Source organism: Gossypium hirsutum, chromosome A11 (assembly GCF_007990345.1).
Source record: "Gossypium hirsutum isolate 1008001.06 chromosome A11, Gossypium_hirsutum_v2.1, whole genome shotgun sequence".
Taxonomy (NCBI): domain Eukaryota; kingdom Viridiplantae; phylum Streptophyta; class Magnoliopsida; order Malvales; family Malvaceae; genus Gossypium; species Gossypium hirsutum.
In genome coordinates, this window is record NC_053434.1 from 100,480,617 (window position 1) to 100,504,606 (window position 23,990).

Genomic DNA, 23,990 nt, shown 5'->3' on the forward strand with positions numbered 1-23,990 from the left:
GGACCTACTAGAACACGTGAATAACATGGAGGGACTAAAAGGGAAATAATCCCAACCTTTATGCGCATTATTTCAACAGGGACTCAAATGTAATTAGGAGAAAATTATGCGGCCAAATTAAAAACAATAAAAAGAAGAACAGGGGCCTAATCCAATAGCAGCGCAAAAGAGAAGGATTGGCCACATAAATAACCCATTTTAGGCGCATAGGCTCTTTTCCTTTACCCAAACGGTATTGTTTTAGTTTTATTATTTAAATCATACTTTTATTTTGAAACCATCCATGCCTTTATTTCCTTTTTTTTTATTTTTTTCTAAACCTAGCACTTTCAGACTCCTCTATCTCTTCTCCTTCTTTTCAGCCGACAAGGCCATTCCCTGCTCGCCTGCACGCTGCCATGGCCGGTGACCGATGTTGCGGAGGATGAGCTTTTACGCTCTGTCTTCAAAGCCTCTTTTGAAGGCTAAACTTTCAGCAAACAAAGAACGAGAAAAAAAAGAGTTCTTTGTCCCTTTGCCGAACTCGATTACAACGACGGAGAAATCACTCCGACGCGAGCTCAAAGGGATTCAGGTGAGCCATTTTCCTTCCTTTTAGTTTTTGCTTAAACAGATTCGCGAAGAGAAAGAAAAAAATAAAAGAAAATACAAAAGAAAAAAACTAAATAAAAATAAAAAAAGAACCAAGAACACCTTTTAGTTTCCAATCTTTCTTAGATTTGCTTGTGTGCGTTTTGATTTCTAATACTTGTGTTACAATCTTTCTTTTTGTAAAAAAAATAAAAACCCCCCTTTTCCAAAATACAATCCGTCCTCCTGTTCAAAATTTCTCCCTTCGGTTTTATAATCGATTACAATAACAATAAAAAATGCTCTTATTCCTCTGTTGTGGCTGCCTTTTTTGTTGTTTGTGTTTGCAGGGTATGGCCGGTGTTGGTGGTGGGGGTGTCAGACGGTATGGGACTGTTGTAGTGGAGGTATGGGGCTGTTGTAGTGGGGGTATGGGGTTTGGTATTAGCGGGCCAAAATTGGCCTACTACAGCTGCCCCTCTTTGCTCATTTTCGTGTAACGAGAATAGAGCAAAGACATCAAAAGGGCCAATTTTGCCCGGTCTTGCTGAGTCTTGACTTTTTGGTGCTCATCTTCTTCAAGTAGCCTTATTCCAACCTGCCACGTCTTGTTGCTTCGATCCCCTCTACTGCAACTTCAGATACGCCTTGTAGCTTCAATCTACTCTGCTACGACTCCATGGGGGTGAGATTTGTGTTTTTAGTCTGCTCCACTACTATTTAGGGAGATAAGACTGGGTGTGATCTGCTCCACTACTACTTAGGGAGATAAGACCTGAAATCTTCAATCTATTCCACTGCCAAATGCAGGGAGATAGAGTCATCGGCTTCAATGTACTCCATTGTAGTCAGGGAGGTAAAATCTGCCATCTTTGATCTTCAATCTGTTCCACTGCCAAATACAGGGAGATAGAGTCTGTTTTTCAATCCATTTCCTACCAATATAGGGAGGCAGGATCTGCTATCTTCGATCTATTTCGTTGCCGAATACAGGAAGGCAAGATCTGCAATCTTCAATCTATTCCACTGCTAGATACAGGGAGATAGAGTTATCGGCTTCAATGTACTCCACTGTAGTCACAGGGAGGTAAAATCTGCCATCTTCGATCTGCTTCGCTGCCTAATACAGGAAGGCAAGATCTGCAATCTTCAATCTATTCCACTGCCAGATACAGGGAGATAGAGTTATCGGCTTCAATGTACTCCACTGTAGTCAGGGAGGTAAAATCTGCCATCTTCGATCTGCTTCGCTGCCAAATACAGGAAGGCAAGATCTGCAATCTTCAATCTATTCCACTGCCAGATACAGGGAGATAGAGTTATCGGCTTCAATGTACTCCACTGTAGTTAGGGAGGTAAAATCTACCATCTTCGATCTGCTTCGCTGTCGAATACGGGAAGGCAAGATCTGCAATATTCAATCTATTCCACTGCCAGATACAGGGAGATAGAGTTATCGGCTTCAATGTACTCCACTGTAGTCAGGGAGGTAAAATCTGCCATCTTCGATCTGCTTCGCTGCCAATTACAGGAAGGCAAGATCTGCAATCTTCAATCTATTCCACTGCCAGATACAGGGAGATAGAGTTATCGGCTTCAATGTACTCCACTGTAGTCAGGGAGGTAAAATCTGCCATCTTCGATCTGCTTCGCTGCCAAATACAGGAAGGCAAGATCTGCAATCTTCAATCTATTCCACTGCCAGATACAGGGAGATAGAGTTATCGGCTTCAATGTACTCCACTGTAGTCAGGGAGGTAAAATCTGCCATCTTCGATCTGCTTCGCTGCCAAATACAGGAAGGCAAGATCTGCAATCTTCAATCTATTCCACTGCCAGATACAGGGAGATAGAGTTATCGGCTTCAATGTACTCCACTGTAGTCAGGGAGGTAAAATCTGCCATCTTCGATCTGCTTCGCTGCCAAATACAGGAAGGCAAGATCTGATATCTTCAACCAGCTCTGCTACAAACGAGAGAGGCAAGGTTTATCTTCAATTTTTACTGATCTGTTCTCTAGGGAACATGACCTGTATAATGAACCTAATTATGCCTAATGATTAGGATGGCATGATCAAAATAAATCAAATGCTCCTAACTAGACATGTGTGAATGGTATTTGAATGAATGCAGAATGTCATGAAAATGATTCCTTAATGCTTAGGTTATCATCGCTCAAAAGCTTATGTCACTAACGTGTCGCAACGCCTTCTTGACCAGCCGGCATTTCCAAAGAAACACGTAATCTGATTGCCCCCACTGTGAACATCGTAGTTCAATCCATTGTGACATAAAATTTGTACCATCAATCTCCTACTGTAACCCAAGGGTAGAAAGATATGGCTTTTTTTTTAATCTTCTCCTATCGTAATTCAAGGGTATAAGATTTAAATCCTTCTGGTCCCTTACATCGTTCCCAAGGTGTCGTACCAAAGACTCATGCGCAAACAATGGCTCTCCTTCCCGAGGTAACCTCTTCCTATTGCCTGAAGATCATCACTTTCTTGTTTATTCAAGCTTTGTCACCAACATGGCGTCTTGTCAATCAACGCATTTGACAACAAAAATCCAAAGAGAAAGTCTAAATTTAGACTGTTCCTTCCCAAATTTCCAACCTTTAAATTTGGAGTGTTCTAAACAATTGTCCTGCTTCAGGCTCCTATATTATTTAGAAACTTTCCAGAGTAATACGCAAAACTTCCTTCGTGAAAGTTTTATTAGTCCATTAATCATTATTCCAATGCAACATGCTTGCAAAAGATCATAACGATAGATAAAATAGAATTGATTTGAGAGCATAGCTCAAAATGAATAAACTATCAAGGATAGCAAGAATAAAAGGGGAATTAATTGGGAACACGTATCTTGAAAAAGAATGAAGTATTCCAAGAAAAATAGTATGAGGACAAGATGCCCCAGATATCGTAGCTTGAACTTCTCTGTACCAACTCTTTGAAAGACTATTCTGTGTTTGACATGTGTTTAGGAGATCTACAAGACTTTGTCGATGCCCCAAGATGCTACCTACCCTTTCCTGTTGAATCAGGTATAGCAAGATCATTACATGCCCTGATTTGATCAAAATTTGAGCTGCTCTGATCGCCTCATGCCCCAATTTGATCCAAAATTTGAGTCGCCCTTTTTTTTAGGGTTTTCAACTCAAGCCCCTTTGGTCTCAAGGCGCCCTTTGCGGGTTTTCACCTTGGCCTCTCCTTTTTTCACTCATTTTTCTTTTCTTCTTTTTCATTAATTCTCTTTTTTTTTTAAGTGAAGTATTTGTTCCTTGAATCAAAATTCTCAAGATTAGGCAAGTTCTTGCCATCTATCTTGGTCAATACCTACACTCTCCCAGATAAAGCCTTCCACATAAGGTCCTTCTGGCTTGACATCCACTTTCTTCTGAAGTCCCCTTTGTATGGGAAGGATCTTCTTTGATATCGGGTCCCCCTTGTGGAATTCTCTGGAGCAAACCTTGTTTTGGTGAACTCATACCATTTGCTTTTGGTACATTTGACCATGATAGATATTTTGAACATTCCTCTCCAACCAGGATTGGATCCAAAAACTCAAAGAGAAGGAAATCTCGACCTCAATAGGTGAAACCGCAATAAGCCCAAAAAGAAGGCGTTGCCCTGAGAGAGTTTTTTTGGCGATATGGTGTTAATCTTGAACAGACTGCAAACTTCTTATATTTTACTCTTGTTCAAATTTAGTGCATTGTCAAATATGATTCTTTTCGACTTTTCGTGATTTTTCAAAAATTTTGCTGTCAACTTCGTGACATTGGCATATGAAGCAGCTTCTTCCCGTGAAGATAAACTGATGACCGCCAGACCTTTTTTTTGGCGAGATCGATCTAATAACCTTCATGCCCCACATGGACTCCATTGATTTTTTGTAAGGTGGAATCTGTTTTCACCTTGTTCTACCCTCCTCAATAAGTACGGAGATAGGCCACAATCTATGTCATCTTCGAAGTCATGAGATTCCTCTAAACACATGTCTCGCTCAAAAGGAGATTCTGAGTCTGTAGCAGTGTCATTCATGTCGTTGATATTCAGGGACCTGTTGTTGGTGCAAAAGAATATACAAAGAATGTATGAATTTAAGAATAATTATCTGTACAGTATAATTATGAATGAATGAATGATTTTGGAGAAAGAAAGATTTAAAAATAATTATTCATAAAGAATGAAAGAATATTAGCTAAAAAATGATCGCAAAGATGCATTTTAAAATAACGACGTTCAGACATGAGCCTATTTCACAAAAAAAAATTCATATTGCTTCAGGCTAAAAGCAACAAGTTTGTTCTGAATATTACTCTAAGTAGGCTCTAAATACTACAGAGACTTCTTTTACAGTCTGATTTATTTAGAACACTTCCAAGTTTATGAGGGCAGACATCTGACAAAGTTCCCTCTTCAGTTGTGTCTTCATGCATGTCATTGATGTGAACACTTCCCAATATCTATTCATACATCGTATTCACCTTATTGTCAATCATGATTGGGTAGCAGATTTTCTGCAGTAGATGAGTCACCCAACTTGACAATACCCATGTTGATGAGTTTTTCAACTAGTTTTTTGAAGGTGATGCAATTCTCTATTGAGTGCCCTGTAATTCCTGCATGGTAGTCACATTGTGTGTTCGCATCATACCACTTTGGATATGGAGGTTGTGGGGGTTTTGAATAGGAAGGGGAAACAACATGCATATTGAATAAATTTTGATATAGCTCTTCATATGACATCGGAATTGGCGTGAACTGGAGCTTCTCAGTACCTGGTTTCACTCTAGGTTCTTGTCTCAATGAGCCTTGTTGGTTAGCGACCATTTTTCTTGGCTGATTCACCGTAATTGGTTTTGAATAACCCTTGCTATATGTACTCGTGTTGTTCACCTCATTGTCTTTGTTCTTTGGGGTTGATCTCTTGATGCCTTCTTCCGCATCTATCTTCCCACTTCTTACTGCATTTTCAATCATTTCACCAGACATCACTACATCTGAGAAGCTCATGGTAGCACTTCCTAACATGTGGTTAATGAACGGTGCTTTCAGAGTGTTGATGAAAAGCATCGTGGTTTCTTTCTCTAAAAGAGGTGGCTGGACCTGTGTCGCGACCTCTCTCCATCTTTGGGCATATTGCCTAAGGCTCTCACTTTGCTTCTTTTCTATGTTCTGCAATGTGATTCTATCGGGTGTCATATCTGTCACATGGTTGTACTGCTTTATGAAAGCCTGTGCTAAGTCCTTCCATGAATGGATGTTGACGCGACTTAACTGGTTGTACCACTTAGCTGCAGACCCGATCAGACTGTCCTGGAAGCAGTGGATCAACAGTTGATCATTGTTGATGTATCCTGTCATTCTTCGACAGAACATAGTTATATGAGCTTCAGGACAACTAGTCCCATTGTACTTTTCAAACTCCGGCATTTTGAATTTGGGAGGGAGTACTAGATCAGGTACCAAACTCAAGTCCTTGGCGTCGACTCCACAATGGTAGTCGGTGTTCTCCATGGCTCTAAATTTCTCCTCTAGCCATCTACATCGGTCCTCAAGTTGTTTTGACAAGTCTGTTTTCGCTTTCTCCATCTCTGCCATGTTATCGAGATCAGGAAACACGGGGTTGGTAGGATTATCACCGGGATTAGAACCCGAGCCTATTGGAAAGTTCATCGATGCCGGGGCACCGACCTGGTATTGGGATCTAATGGTAACAGGTGCCCTTTGCGGGTACACCTCTGGTTGCGCTTGGATGTTAGTTGGGGTGAAACCTAGAGGATAGGCAGGGTCATCGTGATCATCCCCAGCATCAACTAAAGGGCATTTTCCTTTGTCATTCCTTCCAGTCAATAACTGCTTTAATTGGTTCATCACAGCGTTCTGGGATTCTAACATGTCTTGCTGGATTTTTTTCAGTCGTTCGTGCATCTGATCTTGTATCTCTCGTTGCAACTGTTCCAATCTTTCCAACCTTTGATCCATTGCTTTCGTTTGGCGACGAGTACCGTAGTGATATTTGATTAGATTTTTGTTGGTTTCCAGGGTAACTGAAATAATTTTACCTAGTTAGGGTCACTTCGTGAAAGTCTAATGCATATGATGCAATGTAATGCAAATGCATGAAATGAATGCCGAAAGAAACGTTGATTCTTGGTTCAATTCTATTAGAACAACTGGAATAGAAAACAAATCTATTTACATAAAGTAGATATATATACGGCTTTGCCGTCATAAGCGGGGACATTCGATCCTCTTCTTCATTCGAGCGTTAAGATAAATCTCCCGAACTCTTCAAAAGGGACATCCCTTCTATCTCTTTTTTCTTCATCTGGGCCGTGACTCGTTACTCATTCATCCTTGTGATGCTCGTTGGCTTCTCTTTAAAAAGTTTAGCGGTTCTCGAATAATCTTTATCATCTTGAGTCTTCAGGCAACGAGGCAAAGTCGTATAGTCCTCTACTGAACTATCATCCTTCTTTTGTTATATCTTCTCGGACCGTATTAGGACAACCGTATCGTCATCCACTTTATCAAGAAACCCATTTTCTTATGACAAGCTCTCTATTTAGCAATTGAACATGAATCAACACCTCTTTTATGATGAAAATGCAATGCAATCATAACAAAAAGAAAACATGTTAGTACAAAGCAAAAGCAAGCCAGAATAAATAGAACACCTATTTGGGTGAATACTAGGGGTTCGAAGTGGTTCTACCTAGGGTGGGCTCCTAAGGTTCACTACATGGGGTTTGGTTCTAAAGTAAGGGTACCTGAACCAGCAGATTCCTCGATCCTCACCCATTATAGGCTCATATGGACCGAGTTCAGTTCAGGGGAATACATTTCCCTATGGCCATGCGGAGATGAAAATCTCACGAAGACATAGGTACGGATGTATCCCGGAAGCGATTCACTATCCCATGCGGAGGTGAAAACCTCACGAAGGCGTAGTTTCTCACTCCCACTTAAAAGGGTATGACCAGCGGTCATGCAATGCAATGTGCAGAGGTATAAAACAAAATACAGAACACGATAAAAAAATATAACTCAAAATAAAAGAGATGCAATGAGAGGATCGTAAATTTAAATCGAATTTTCCACTTTCAACAAAAAGACAAGAAATAATCAACACGTGGCTTGACTCTCTTATAATCCCCAGTGGAGTCGCCAAGCTGTTGACACCATTTTTTTGGATGAAAACAGGGTCGACTTAGATTTTGAAAATAAAACGAAAAATGGGAGTCGCCACCAATCTTTTTTGATGAGGTGTGATCGGGTCACCTCGTAAAACGGTTGTTTTTAATAAACGATTTAGATTTTATTAAAACAACGATTTTTGTCTATGAAATTCAGAAAAATGGGTTCGGGAGTCGGTTACGCACGAGGAAGGATTAGCACCCTCGATGCGCCCAAAATTGGTACCTAGTTGATTAATTAGTATCTTAGTGTCGAAAATTGAAAATTTGAAGAGTTTAAAAAAAATACGATCCTTAAAAGAAACTCTGATAACGTGAATTGAAATATAAGATTCTCTTGTTCCGAAGGAATATCACATCCAGCACGTTAGGACACGATACTCTAAACCATCGAAACCAAGATCATCTTATAGTTTAATGAAACCATACTTTGAAGATTTAAGAGGATATTTGGCTATTTAGTCGAACGAGAAATCGAAACCCAGCACGTTAGGGCACGTTTTCTCGATTTTTCTAAATACGAAATATTACCTTTATTATTGAAAGTTTAAAAGGGTATTTGGCCATTTGGTCGAACGAGGAATCGAAACCCAGCACGTTAGGGCACGTTTTCTCGAACTTTCCAAACGTGAAATATTGCTTTTACGAAAGAATTATTTTCGTTGGGTAATTAATATAAATTCGTGGTAAAGTGGAATAGCGAAAAATGAGCAAACAAATATGAATTTCGATATCAATGAACATAACAGAATAAAAATAAATGCATAATAAGAATGATGAGATCAGAAATAGAGGAGTAAGACAAACAAGCAATGTAAGAGAATAATAAAAGAATAATAATTATAATAGTAAAAACAATAATAGTAATAATAGCTAAGTGGGAAATAGTAACAGTACATTAATAAGACAAATAATATAATAATAGTGATAGCACTAAAGAAAAAATATATATTAATAATAGTAATAAATATAATAGTAATAAATAGAAAATAATAGTATATTAATAATAATAGTATATGTTAATATCAATAATGATATGTATAAAAAAAGGAAATAATAATATGGTAAAAAATGTGTTAATAAAATAAAAATAGAAATAAAAATAATATTAATAATGATATTAATAATAGTAATAAAACAGAGAAAAGAAAAAATATATATATAACGATGAAAAGTAATGATAATAATTATTATAATAGTAATGATATAAAATCAATGAGGTAATAAGCAAATGGGTATAAAAAGAAAATATAATCATAGTAATAATAGTTGTAGTAATAATAATAGTAAGAAAAATAGTGATAATATAACAAGAATAGTAATATAACAAGAGAATAATAATAATAATAATAATAATAATAATAGTAATGGAGATAATAATAATAATAATGATACTAACAATAATATAAATAAAAATATAAACAACAAAAAAATAGCAATAGCAATAATAATAATGGAATGAAAGTGATAATAATAATAGTAAATAATATGCAAGAAAATAAAATACAATTATAATACCATAATGTTAAATAATAAAAGAAAATACAAAAGAAAAGGACGAAAAGGGGCTAATTTGAACTCTAGACAGAAATTTGAGGCGAAAATAATAAAATAAAATAAAAAAGAAATGGGGCCAAATTGAATTTAAAACAAGAGTTAGGGGATAGATTCGAAACAAAAAAAAAAGGAAAGGGGAGGACCTACTAGAACACGTGAATAACATGGAGGGACTAAAAGGGAAATAATCCCAACCTTTATGCGCATTATTTCAACAGGGACTCAAATGTAATTAGGAGAAAATTATGCGGCCAAATTAAAAACAATAAAAAGAAGAACAGGGGCCTAATCCAATAGCAGCGCAAAAGAGAAGGATTGGCCACATAAATAACCCATTTTAGGCGCATAGGCTCTTTTCCTTTACCCAAACGGTATTGTTTTAGTTTTATTATTTAAATCATACTTTTATTTTGAAACCATCCATGCCTTTATTTCCTTTTTTTTTATTTTTTTTCTAAACCTAGCACTTTCAGACTCCTCTATCTCTTCTCCTTCTTTTCAGCCGACAAGGCCATTCCCTGCTCGCCTGCACGCTGCCATGGCCGGTGACCGATGTTGCGGAGGATGAGCTTTTACGCTCTGTCTTCAAAGCCTCTTTTGAAGGCTAAACTTTCAGCAAACAAAGAACGAGAAAAAAAAGAGTTCTTTGTCCCTTTGCCGAACTCGATTACAACGACGGAGAAATCACTCCAACGCGAGCTCAAAGGGATTCAGGTGAGCCATTTTCCTTCCTTTTAGTTTTTGCTTAAACAGATTCGCGAAGAGAAAGAAAAAAATAAAAGAAAATACAAAAGAAAAAAACTAAATAAAAATAAAAAAAGAACCAAGAACACCTTTTAGTTTCCAATCTTTCTTAGATTTGCTTGTGTGCGTTTTGATTTCTAATACCTGTGTTACAATCTTTCTTTTTGTAAAAAAAATAAAAACCTCCCTTTTTCCAAAATACAATCCGTCCTCCTGTTCAAAATTTCTCCCTTCGGTTTTATAATCGATTACAATAACAATAAAAAATGCTCTTATTCCTCTGTTGTGGCTGCCTTTTTTGTTGTTTGTGTTTGCAGGGTATGGCCGGTGTTGGTGGTGGGGGTGTCAGACGGTATGGGACTGTTGTAGTGGAGGTATGGGGCTGTTGTAGTGGGGGTATGGGGTTTGGTATTAGTGGGCCAAAATTGGCCTACTACACTATTCATGTAGATCATGCATGTCAAGTTCGGCATAAATTTAATTTTTTTAAGTTTTTTTATAAATTTATTAGAGATATTGGATACGTTTGAAAATCTGCATGTAGACAAGTACAATTATATTGATAAATTCAATACTTTGATCATTAAAATATTAATTATAAAAAAAGTTATAAAAATATATAAAACTTATTAAGTTTTACATTAGTATAAGTGGATCCCTATTCCCTCCCCATAAAAATATTATGGCTAAAAATAATTGTTACTTGACAATTTTTTAGAATCGGACCATTGATCAAATCAATTAGACTAATGATTCCCAATTCAATAGATATAACTAGTTTAAAATCGATTCAACCATGTATAATAAAATATTATTTTTAAGTGGATGGATATTCAATTCAAGCAGAAAAAAATCTTAGTAATTGATTTTTTTTTTATATAGTTCCGAATAAAATATAATTTAAGGGCAATAATTTGGTAAACAAGTAGTGGAAATCTTTAACTCTACAAGTAGGGTTAAGATTTTGTCACATGCCTTTTTTTTTTAATTACAACTTAAGGACACATGGAAAAATCTCATCTCGTGGAGTTAAAAATTTTCATAATCAATGTACCAAATAATTATCCTATAATTTTATAAGAAAACATTTGGTACATTGCCAGCGAAGTTTTTTAACTCCACATATAGAGTTAATAAGTTGATAAGTTTCCTATAAGGGTATAATATAATATTAAAAAATAAAGATACATAATATAATTTTTTTAAAGATACTTATTGAATAAAAAAAATATACTATCAATGTACTAAATACTAATCCTAATTTTATATATAATCTTTTCTCAAGTTATGAATGGGGAAAATTGAAAACCAAATAAGTTATATTTTATTTATAATCTATCCATTTCTCCTTTGTGTAATGTGTGTATTATATTTCCAAAAAAAAAAAACAGAATCTTATTGATGTCTCTCTCTCCCTCTCCCTTTCCCCATCCCCTCCTATATCCCAATGTAAACCAAATCTATTTTCAATTTAAAAATTTGTCTCCATATCTTTTTGGGCCATATGCAAATCATTCTTTTCCATCTCTCTCTTTCTTACGCTCATCTAAATTATCGTTTTCTCTCCCCACCCTTCTTTCAATTCATTTTCAAGTCTCAATTTTTTAATTCTTTTACTTTTATTGAGAGAATAAAAACAAAATAAAAGGCAAAGCAGGGTAGAGGCAAAGGCAGAAGCAGAAGCAACTTTGCCTTTGGCAAAGAAAGAGATGTTACTCGACCCTCTGCCTTTATTTTATTTTCTTACTTTTTTCATTTGTTTTATTATTTTAAATTTTTGGGTTGATTTTAGAAATTTAAAGAGTTTGGTCTAGCTTTTAAATAATTTGGGCCAAAAAAATAGTTTTTTTTTTGTGTTTGAATATTTCTAAATATTTTAAATATCAACTCAATCAATTTTTTATCACTTCATTTGTTCCTCGATTTGCGAGTTGCAATTCTTACCATTTTGTGATTCAATCAATTCTTTCTCTCGTTTAGATTAGTATGCAAATTGGTTCTTAATCTAACTAATTGATCCAGTCTGATTTCAAATGTAATTAGGTTTGGGCTTCTCTTAATCTTGTGGCTCATTCCTCCTTCAAAGGGTGCTTTGGGCCTCTTCCTTTGCATCAAGTTGTCCAGTTCCATTAACCCAGTTGAGAATTAGCTCAAATGAATGTTTAGGGTTCAACAATATTATTTTGGGGGGCATTCATGGTTGTCTATTTGTAATGCCCTGAATAGTTTATATCTACTTTTGTAAATATCTAGCATAAATATGTATTTGTTTCAATGGCTAATTGTTTTGGGTGTGTGAGTGAGGTCTTGGGTTCAAGTCTCATATTTGCCAAATTTTTTTTATTTTTGGATCCAAGCCTTACCTTTGTTGGGTGGGCTTATATAAAATTGTTTATAAATTTATATCAAAATGAGCTTGTTGGTTCGAGTGGTAAGGGAGTTAGTATGTTGGAGGTCTTGTTTTTGAATCCCTACGCGAGCGTGATGTTATTTTTGCTCAGTTGCATGAGAGAGTTTCGATGGAGTTGGAATTCTGAGTTAGTTGTTGTCAGTGGGATAGTGGGGAGGGATTTTTGGGATATCTTTTATTTTTATTTTCTTTTTTCAAAATTCCTCTCTTTCGAGGAAAATTGACGTCAAATTTTCTTTTGTTTTCTTCTATTCTTTTATTCCTCACCTTTTCTGTTACTTCCTCTATTTTGCTTCGATTCGTCAACGAATCTTGGTATTTTGATGTTCTATTTTCTTTCAATTGTTCGGTAAATAGGTGTAACACCCCAAACCCGGCCCAGACGTTATGGCCAGATCTGGCATGTCACATGGACTTACGACTTAGTATGAATTCGTTGGTTTCAGTGATTGGGATGGTCTTTGTAAAAACAGCGGTTGAATGAAAAGTCGGTTTATCAATCTTTAGGCTATCCATTTGTTGTGCTTGTTGAGTCTTGGAAACGTTCATTAATTTTTGAAAACCCGCGCAGCCTAACATTAGTAGTTTCGACATAGTATAAATATAATCAAAAAATAAAACCATAGCGGAAAAAGAAATTTAAATAGCGGACTTATTACAAATTAAAACCCAAAATTAAATCAGAATATAAAAATAATAAAAATAAACTAACTTAGAAAAACCAACTTTGCAAATGATGTGACCACTCTGAATCTCTCACAGATCCAAGCCCACTATGGTTGGGGATTTCCTGCAGAGATGAAAATAAAAGGGTGAGTTCGGTAAACTCAGTGTGTAACATAACCCAACCATAGCCCAAAACAGATCAAACCTCAGAGTCAGACTTATCTGGGCCTTGGCCTAGTACAGAAATCAGAATGAAACCCATAGGCCCATCGCAGATACAGAACAAATATATCATGAATACAGAAATCCCAACCCAGAGCCATCCATAACACCCCCGTACTAGCCTTACACTATGTGGGGAGACTACTCGACCCACCCAAGCACTACACACCACAGAAATTGCAGCGAGGCTGCCAGATATTGTGATGAAGTCACCAGATACAGATATTATGGCTAGGCCACCAGAACAGATATATATATGTGTGCCGAAGCCACCAGATTGCAGCGAGGCTGCCAGATATTATGACGAAGTCACCAGAACAGATATATATGGCGAGGCCACCAGATTGCAGCGAGAGTGCCAGAATGCTTCCTCCATCAATATAAACCCATGTCCCATGCAACAGAAATAATATGTCATGGCATACGTATACAGAAACAGAACATCATGCTTTTCAGAAAAAAATAACCTTGGGGGTAAAATCGTAATTTTGCATGCATAAGGGTATTTCAGTAATTATTACCTATTGATAAGGTTTCATGCTCATTCTAACGTTTACCAAGTAATCAGAAGTACTTACCTCGTCTTTTTACCAAAGTAGGTCCGTTGGCCCATTGGCCCGTTTTCGGCCCATTAAGCCCAAAAATACCGTTGTGCACGAAAATGCACACTCTGCACTCTAATCATCCAAATGCACCATATTCATTAACAACTATCTCACGAGCGCTTGCACGCTCGCGAGTTCACAAAATACCAACGTTTTGGTATTTCGGCTTTTACCGATTCAGTCTAAAGGAGGGTGTCGTTTACACACCTAGTTGATGACGATTGATGACGATATCTCCCACGCGATAATCCTACAATCGATCACTAACACATTAGACTTACGAATTAATGATAACTAACATCAATCCACGTCAACTAACCCAATCATCACACAAGTTAGTCATTTACGCACAAGGGGCAAAATAGTCATTTTACCCTCTAGGGGTAAATCGGTAGTCCTACCCTACAAGGGTATTTTAGTAATTCTAAAACTTATCCACTTGGGCCTACGGACCCATTGGGACCATATGGCCCATTTCAGCCCACACGGCCCGAAATAGCCGTTCTACTGCTAGAGTAATGAGAAATACACACCTGTTAGGAGACTGCAGTTAATCCACGCTCCAAACACTCTTAGCTGACGCCCAACCCAAACGAGCACGCCACAAAGCGAAAAGGATCAGCCAAGAAGGGTATGCCTACTCTCCTCATGGTTTGCTCTATTTAAAACCAGCTCTCCATCTACTCTTATGTTAGCTTCACGATGTGGGATCCCTCCATCACCAGAGTTTAAAACCAACACCAACTCTTGCCTTCCCAACATAGCAAAATAATCAACCTTTGTGTGCCAAGGGATTCGAGCCAAAGTCCTCTCACATGCCAACTCACGCTACCACCACTAGGCCATCAACTCATTTGTGTCATAAATCCAACACATTAAACTTTAAAGCGCACCTACTTGCTTCTAGATTTATTCAAAAGAAAAACCAAAATATATTGCAAGAGCCAAGACTTGAACCTTGGACCCCTTGCTTCCTCTATGGCGTCCCTTCCTTATCCCCTAAGTGGGGCCACCTTGCCACTACACCACACTCCTTTTTGTGTCATCTTTTACCCCTTTACTTTTAAAAGCCCAAACGCCAATTGCATCACCTGTTCATAAAATTAAAATTTCGAAGACTACCATGGATTTAACTTAAGTTTGGGCCTTCCAAAGGCCCACTAACCTACTAAAAAATATATATTAACCAACCAAAACATACACAAATTAAAAAAACACAGAAACACAGAAAACCTAAAAATTGGAGCATTACAACTCTACCCTCCTTAAAAAAATTTCGTCCTTGAAATTTTACCTGAATCAAACAGATGAGGATATTGTTGACGCATTGCCACTTCTGGCTCCCAAGTAGCTTCCTCTCTGCCATTATTATGCCACAGTACCTTTACTAGCGGAAGTGATTTCCTCCTCAAAATCTTAACATCTCGATCCAAAATCTACACAGGCTCTTCCTCAAAAGTCAAGTCTGTTTAGACCTCGATCTCTGCAACCGGCACAACATGAGTAGGGTCAGAACGATACCGCCTTAACATGGAGACGTGAAAGACATCATGAATCCTATTCAACTCTAGAGGTAGCTCCAACTGATAAGCCACTGGACCCACTCGCTTAAGAATCCGATAAGGCCCAATGAACCGCGGACTTAACTTGCCTTTCCTCCCAAACCTTAATATTTTCTTTCAAGGCGAAACCTTCAAGAAGACCATATCACCCACAGAGTACTCAATTTCCTTGCGCTTCAAATCCGCATGACTTTTGTCTATCAGATGCTTCCTTCAACCAGTCTCTAATTAACTTGACCTTATCCTCAGTATCTGCCACCAACTCAGGTCCAAGAACCTGTCGTTCACCCAACTCGGTCCAACAACTAGGTGTATGACATCTTCACCCATACAGTGCCTCATAAGGAGCCATTCGAATACTTGCCTGATAACTGTTGTTGTATGCAAACTCTGCCAACAGTAAGTAATCCTCCCAACTGCCTCGAAAGTCAATAACGCATCCCCTTAACATGTCTTCCAGAATCTGAATAACCTTTTCCGACTGACCATCAGTCTGAGGATGAAAGGCTGTACTAAAGTTCAACCGCGTACCCAACGCCTCATGCAACTTTTACCAAAATTGAGATGTGAATCTAGGATCTCGATCAGAAATAATCGACACTGGCACACCGTGAAGTCACACTATTCCGCCACATACAATTTGGCTAACTTCTAAAGTGAATAATTAGTGCGGACAGGTATGAAATGAGCAGATTTGGTCAACCTATCCACAATTACCCAAATCGAGTCCTTCTTCGACGGTGTCAAGGGTAACCCACTCACAAAATCCATGGTTACCCTCTCCCACTTCCAAAGTGGTACTTTCACTGGCTGTAAAAGTCTGGAAGGTAATTGATGTTCAGCTTTCACTTGCTAACAAGTCAGACATTTTCCCACAACTTCCGTTACCTCTCGCTTCAATCCAGGCCACCAATACAACTTCTTTAAGTCGCGATACATTTTACTCCCTCCAGGATGCATAGCATACAGACCTCCATGAGCTTCTTCCAGAATTGCTTGCCTCAATTCAGAGTCCTTCGGAATACAAACTCTACCTCGGTAACACAGAACTCCCTCACTATTCAGTCCGAACTCAGAAGTATCCCCATTCTTAACCTGCCGGAATCGAGAAACCAAGGACTCATCCTTTGACTGTTTTTCCTTAATCCCATCCACCCAGGTTGGCCTAACCTGCAGTTCTGCTAACAGACTACCGTCGTCATACAGACTCAAACGAGTAAACATGGCTCTCAGATCAGATACAGTTCTACGACTTAGGGCATCAGCCACCACATTAGCTTTGCCTGGGTGATACTCAATCGCGCAGTCATAATCCTTAAGCAACTCAATCCATCTTCGCTACCTAAGGTTCAGCTCCTTCTGAGTCAACAAGTACTTAAGACTCTTATGATCTGTGTATATAATACACCTTTCTTCGTACAGGTAATGTCTCCAAATCTTAAGCACAAAGATTACCGCTGCCAACTCCAGATCATGAGTAGGATAGTTAACTTCATGTGGTTTAAGTTGTTGCGATGCATAAGCAACCACTTTACCCTCTTGCATCAGCACACAGCCCAACCCTACATGTGATGTATCACTACATACGGTAAAATCTTTTCCAGACTCCGGCTAAATCAGTACAGGTGCCTCGGTCAGAACTTTCTTCAGCTTCTCAAAAGATTCCTGTTGTTTCTCAGTCCAAACAAACGGTACTCCTTCCCTTATAAGCTTTGTCAAAGGCGCTGCCATCACAGAAAATCCTTCCACAAACCTTCTATAGTACCCAGCTAAACCCAGAAAACTTCAAATTTCTGACACTGACCTCGGTGGCTTTTATTCTAGAATCGCTTCAATCTTTCGAGGGTCCACCTTAATCCCTTCAGCTGAGACAACATGCCCCAAGAAAGTTACCTCTCTCAACCAGAACTCACACTTACTGAATTTCGCATAAAGCTCCTTCTTCCTCAGCACTTGCAGCACAATACGAAGATGCTCATCATGTTTCTCCTCAGTTTCAGAATAAACTAGAATATCATCGATAAAGACGACCACGAATCGATCCAAGTATGGCTGGAACACTCGATTCATCAGATCCATAAATGCTGCAGGTGCGTTTGTCAACCCAAATGGCATAACTAAGAACTCATAGAGCCCATACCGAGTTCTGAATACCGTCTTATGAATATCCACCTCCTTAACCCTCAACTGATGATACCCAGATCGAAGGTCAATCTCGGAAAATACTGAAGCTCCTCTGAGCTGGTCGAATAAATCATTGATTCTCGGCTGTGGGTACTTGTTCTTAATCGTTAGTTTGTTCAACTGCCGATAATCGATTCACATCCGCATTAACCCATCTTTCTTCTTTACGAACAATACTGGTGCTCCCCATGGAGACACACTTGGTCTAATGAAGCCTCTATCCAATAACTCTTGAATTTGGGCTTTCAGCTCCACCAACTCCTTTGGTGCCATCCTATAAGGTGCAATGGACATTGGTGCCGTTCCAAGCAACAAGTCAATTCCAAACTCAACCTCTCGGTTCGAGGGCAAACCCAAAAGCTCCTCTGGAAAAATATCTTGAAAATCCTTGACGGTTCTAACTTTATCCATTGTCAGATCCTCAGTTTCTGATTGGCTTACAAATGCCAAATAAGTCTCACATCCCTTTCGAATTCACTTATCGACTCTCAATGCCGACACTACATTAGACAGATAATCCCTACGCTCGCCTATCACCAAAACCTCTTCATCATTTGTGGTCTTTAACATTATTCGCTTAGCAGCACAATCCAGACTATATGCTTAACAAGTCAATCCATTCATAAAATGAGATCGAATTCTCCAAAAGGTAGCTCCATCAGATCTCCAGAGAAAACTTTTTCTTGAGTTTCTATAGGCACATCTCTATACAGTTTATCTACCCTAACCGAGTGACCCAAATGACTTAGTACAGATACCCCACTCACGGTCTCCTCAGAGCGTACACCCAGCGACCCAGATATAGCACATGCAACATATCAATGGGTAGATCTAACATCTATCAACGTAGTGTATGGCATACTAGAAATCAGAAACGTACCAGTTATGACATCAGGTGCATCGCCCTCCTCTCGACAGCGAGCTGCACACACCAACGCTGGCTATCAAGCCTCAGTATTTCCAGCACCCCTGCTAGGCACTCCTCTTCCTTGACCTTTTCTATTACCACCTCTGCCTTGCCCACGTCCTCTCGGAAACTGTGGTCCACCCCTCACTAGTTGAGCGACCCTTTGCTCTAAAACTTGAACCTGATCTGGTTCCTGGAGACAATCTTTAACCCTATGCTCCATAGATCTGCATCGAAAATAAGCACCAAAACGTTTCCGACACTCGCCCATATGCATCTTCCCACAATTCCTACAACCCTGCGGTCTAAGAACATTCATCGGTACTGCTCGAACTGGCTGCATTACCCTTGCTCTCTTAACATTCCTGTTCATACCACCTGAAAGTCCTGAATCTCTCCTAAAACGGTTCCGATCTTTCTCACGATTCTGTCTTTCTGTATGCTTCACTTCCTCAGCTATCTTAGCTTTCTCCACTAAAGCAGCAAAGTTACGCCCCCTCTGCGGAGCAATCAGCACCCTAAGTTCATCTCTCAGACCATCCTCGAAGCGTACGCTACGCTCATACTCTGTAGCAACAATCTCAAAAGTATACTAGCTCAGTCTCAGAAACTCAGACTCATACTCAGCCAATGACTTACTCCATTGGACCAGGTTCAGGAATTCTTTCCGGCGAGCGTCCACGTAACTAGCCCCAACATACTTTCCTTTGAAAGCTGTCTTAAACAGCTCCCAAGTCACACTGTCAGCAAGAGTTCCATCTCTCACCGTGAGCCACCACTGATAAGCCTCATCCTTGAGTAATGATATGGCTCCCTTCAGGTTCTGCTCCACAGAGCAGTCCAGATCATCCACAATCCGCTCTGTGGCTTCTAACCAATACTCAGCCACATTCGGAGCTACCCCAGATACACCCCTAAAGATCTCCGCTCCATTAGCCCAGAGTCGCTCAGAAATAGATCTTCAAATTCTGTTACCCGAACTTGCCCCGGTAACCCTTTCTAGAACACAAAGCATTGCTTGAGACAGGGCGTCATCCCCGGCACCACGATCATGAGACTCCACTTTTATTGCCGGTGGTACCGGTGTATCTGCTGCCGGCACATGTCCTGAAGATGAAGATTCAGCCTGTTCATTACCTCGGCCACGTCTACGGCCTCTTCCACGAGTAGCTCTCGTACTCATATCGTATTATCTGATTAAGAATTTTATGAATCAGTTTAATGTTTTAGTATTTATTACAAATGTCTTTTGAATAACAGTAATTCGGAGTTTTGAGTTTGTTTTCTTGGGTGGTAGCCTAGCTACAGTCTCAATCTACTTATCAGAGTTTCTATAGTTCCAGTGTTACCCTAACTAAAGTACCATGATAAGGTTTTGTACAAGCATATACCAGATATCTCAGAAACAATCAGAAAGGCTCAGAAAACTTACAAACTTGGGCCGGAGATTCGGTGTGCCACCTTCTAAAAAAAACCTAATTTTAGAAAACCGATTTTAATTTTTAAAATCATCTCTTTGTAAAGAGAAAATATTGGAAACATTCTCGAAAACAATTTATAATCAAGTTCCAAAAAAACTATTTTCGAAAACCTTTATTCAGTGTTTCTTTACAAAATCCCGTTTTAGACCCGTTCCACAGTCGAGTTGTTGCAACTTGGCTCTGATACCACTAAATGTAACACCCCAAACCTGGCCTAGACATTATGGCCAGATCTGACATGTCATATGGACTTACGACTTAGTATGCATTCGTTGGTTTAAGTGATTGGGGTGGTCTTTGTAAAAACAACGGTTGAATGAATAGCCGGTTTATCAATCTTTAGGCTATCCATTTGTTGTGCTTGTTGAGTCTTGGAAACGTTCATTAATTTTTGAAAACCCGCACAGCCTAACACTAGCAGTTTCGACATAGTATAAATATAATCAGAAATAAAACCATAGCGGAAAAAGAAATTTAAATAGTGGCCTTATTACAACTTAAAACCCAAAATTAAATCAGAATATAAAAATAATAAAAATAAACTAACTTAGAAAAACCAACTTTGCAGATGATGTGGCCACTCCGAATCCCTCACAGCTCCAAGCCCACTATGGTTGGGGATTTCCTGTAGAGATGAAAATAAAGGGTGAGTTCGGTAAACTCAGTGTGTAACATAACCCAACCATAGCCCAAAACAGATCAAACCTCAGAGTCAGACTTATCTGGGCCTTGGCCTAGTACAGAAATCAGAATGAAACCCATAGGCCCATAGCAGATACAGAACAAATATATCATGAATACAGAAATCCCAACCCAGAGCCATCCATAACACCCCCTACCAGCCTTACACCATGTGGAGAGACTACTCGACCCACCTAACCGCTACACACTACAGAAATTGCAGCGAGGCTGCCAAATATTGCGACGAAGTCACCAGATACAGATATTGTGGCTAGGCCACCAGAACAGATGTATATATGTGGCGGAGCCACCAGATTGCAACGAGGCTGCTAGATATTATGACGAAGTCACCAGAACAGATATATGTGGCGAGGCCACCAGATTGCAGCGAGGCTGCCAGAACGCTTCTTCCATCAATATAAATCCATGTCCCATGCAACAGAAATAATATTTCATGGCATACGTATACAGAAACAGAACATCATGCTTTTTAGAAAAAAAATAACCCTAGGGGTAAAATCGTAATTTTGCATACATAAGGGTATTTCAGTAATTATTACCTATTGCTAAGGTTTCATGCTCATTCTAATGTCTACCAAGTAATCAAAAGTACTTACCTCATCTTTTTACCAAAGTGGGCCCGTTGGCCCATTAGCCCTTTGGCCCATTGGCCCGTTTTCGTCCCATTAAGCCCAAAAATACCATTGTGCACGAAAATGCACACTCTGCACTCTAATCATTCAAATGTACCATATTTATTAACAACTGTCTCACGAGCGCTCGCACGCTTGCGAGTTCACAAAATACCAACGTTTTGGTATTTCGGCTTTTACCGATTCAGTCTAAGGGAGGGTGTCGTTTACACACCTGGTTGATGACGATTGATGACGATATCTCCCACGCGATAATCCTACAATCGATCATTAACACATTAGACTTACGAATTAACGATAACTAACATCAATCCACGTCAACTAACCCAATCATCACACAAGTTAGTCATTTACGCACGAAGGGCAAAATAGTCATTTTACCTTCTAGGGGTAAATCGGAAGTCCTACCCTACAGGGGTATTTTAGTAACTCTAAAACTTATCCACTTGGGCCTATGGACCCATTGGGACCACATGGCCCATTTCAGCCCATCGCGGCCCGAAATAGCCGTCCTACTGCTAGAGTAATGAGAAATACACACTTGTTAAGAGACTGCAGTTAATCCGCGCTCCAAACACTCTTAGCTGATGCCCAACCCAAATGAGCACGTCACAAAGCGAAAGGGATCAGCCAAGAAGGGTATGCCTACTCTCCTCATGGTTTGCTCTATTTAAAACCAGCTCTCCATCTACTCTTATGTTAGCTTCCCGATGTGGGATCCCTCCATCACTAGAGTTTAAAACCAACACCAACTCTTGCCATCCCAACATAGCAAAATAATCAACCTTTGCGTGCCAAAGGATTCGAACCAAAGTCCTCTCACATGCCAACTCACGCCACCACCACTAGGCCATCAACTCATTTGTGTCATAAATCCAACACATTAAACTTTAAAGCGTACCTACTTGCTTCCAGATTTATTCAAAAGAAAGACCAAAATATATTGCAAGAGCCAAGACTTGAACCTTGGACCCCTTGCTTTCTCTATGGCGTGACTTCCTTGTCCCCTAAGTGGCGCCACCTTGCCACTACACCACACTCCTTTTTGTGTCATCTTTTACCCCTTTACTCTTAAAAGCCCAAACGCCAATTGTATCACCTGTTCATAAAATTAAAATTTTGAAGACTACCACAGATTTAACTTAAGTTTGGGCCTTCCAAAGGCCCACTAACCTACTAAAATATATATATTAACCAACCAGAACACACAAAAATTTAAAAAAAAACACAGAAACACAGAAAACCTAAAAATTGAGGCGTTACAGTAGGGTTCTAACACTTCTGTAGTTTTGTTTGCCAAATTGTCGGTTGGAGCCTTATTTTTCTATTTTGGCAGCGACGAATCGTAAAGTACGGGGCTCTCATCTTACAGATTTGTAGTCGAAATTGTTCGGGTTGTTGGGGTAAGTGATGAGCGTTTGAATCAAAATTTTTTTGGTTTTGTGGTTTCGGATTAACCGTGAATTAACACTGATTTGGGAGTTTGGTTTGTTGATTTTAGGTTCTGGTGATTTTGGGTGTGTTTTTGCATCAAATCTGAGAGAGGTGTGTACTCAAAATGTAGAAAATTAAACTTCGAAAAAAGATGAAAAACTGTTCTGTCGATGCCACATGGGTGTATGGTCGCCCGTGTGGTTGGTCGTGTGTGAGACACAGCCATGTAATTGATGAGGGCATGGCCGTGCACAAGACATGGCCATGTAGTGGTGTGAGTGTGGCTGTGTGGGCCACACGAGCTTGTGGTCCCACATAGGCATGCCACACGAACGTGTGGGTTTTGGGCCAAGCTGTGTGGGCCATACGGGCAAGGCCAATTTGGGCGTGTATGCCCACATGGGCATATGAGCCCAAATTTCTAAAATTTTCTCTAGGGTCGCACGGGTTATTCCGATTGACTGTAGGCCTACCGTAGGGTCGGTAAAGGCTAACCAAACCCTAGATTATGTGATTTGATATTCTGATAGTATGCTCTGAATAGGATACTTTTATCCATGTCTGACTATGTTGATATATGTATATCTAATATTTGTACACAAGTATGATAAGCATGTTATATCTGTATCTAAATCTATATTTTGTATCTGTTTTTGGGGTGGGATTATATATATGGAAGAAGTGTTCTGAAAGGCGACCCTCGCCTATATCCTGGCAGTTTGGCTGCATATTATCTGATATGTGTCGTAATAATACAACACGGTGTGTAGGGATGGGTGGGTGTTTTTAACTCCACATGGTGTGTTGGGATGGTCAGAGATGGTGTGTAGAGGATAGAAGTAGGATTCTGCATATCTGATTCTGTTTATAAAGGACTTAGGTCTGATCTGAATCTGAATGTATATGCGATTTCTATATAAATTGTATTTCTATTTCTATTGGGTTACACACTGAGTTTACGAAAACTCACATATGTTTGTCTGTTCTGTTCAGGTAATCCACAGACTTAGACAGATCGGTGCGGCGGAGACTCAGCTGTGACCACTCAATCATAAATTATTTAAACTTAGTAATTTATGGTTTAATTAAAATTCTGGATTCATTTAA

The 23,990-nt window shown here is 39.1% G+C and overlaps 2 protein-coding genes across 2 annotated transcripts; both read left to right on the top strand.

Moving 5' to 3' along the window:
- LOC121210037 (uncharacterized) lies at positions 1–2,820 on the top strand. The gene is made up of 3 exons (XM_041082113.1): positions 1–574; positions 921–1,041; positions 2,735–2,820. Exons 1-3 carry the CDS (start codon positions 413–415, stop codon positions 2,818–2,820), a joined length of 369 nt encoding a protein of 122 aa, XP_040938047.1. The 5' UTR covers positions 1–412.
- Positions 2,821–9,429: 6,609 nt separating this feature from the next.
- On the top strand, positions 9,430–10,645 carry LOC107943384 (uncharacterized). The gene is made up of 2 exons (XM_016877137.2): positions 9,430–10,048; positions 10,396–10,645. The coding sequence occupies exons 1-2, from the start codon at positions 9,887–9,889 to the stop codon at positions 10,606–10,608; spliced, it is 375 nt and encodes a 124-aa protein (XP_016732626.2). The 5' UTR covers positions 9,430–9,886; the 3' UTR covers positions 10,609–10,645.
- The last annotated feature ends 13,345 nt before the right edge of the window (positions 10,646–23,990 follow it).

Bases quoted from the DNA above. Each gene is read 5' to 3' on its own strand.
- LOC107943384 (XM_016877137.2), top strand. From the start codon at position 9,887: ATGTTGCGGAGGATGAGCTTTTACGCTCTGTCTTCAAAGCCTCTTTTG. The intron at 10,049-10,395 runs GTGAGCCATTTT...TTGTGTTTGCAG, and splicing joins GCGAGCTCAAAGGGATTCAG to GGTATGGCCGGTGTTGGTGG.
- LOC121210037 (XM_041082113.1), top strand. From the start codon at position 413: ATGTTGCGGAGGATGAGCTTTTACGCTCTGTCTTCAAAGCCTCTTTTG. The intron at 575-920 runs GTGAGCCATTTT...TTGTGTTTGCAG, and splicing joins GCGAGCTCAAAGGGATTCAG to GGTATGGCCGGTGTTGGTGG. The intron at 1,042-2,734 runs GCTGCCCCTCTT...CTTAATGCTTAG, and splicing joins GCCAAAATTGGCCTACTACA to GTTATCATCGCTCAAAAGCT.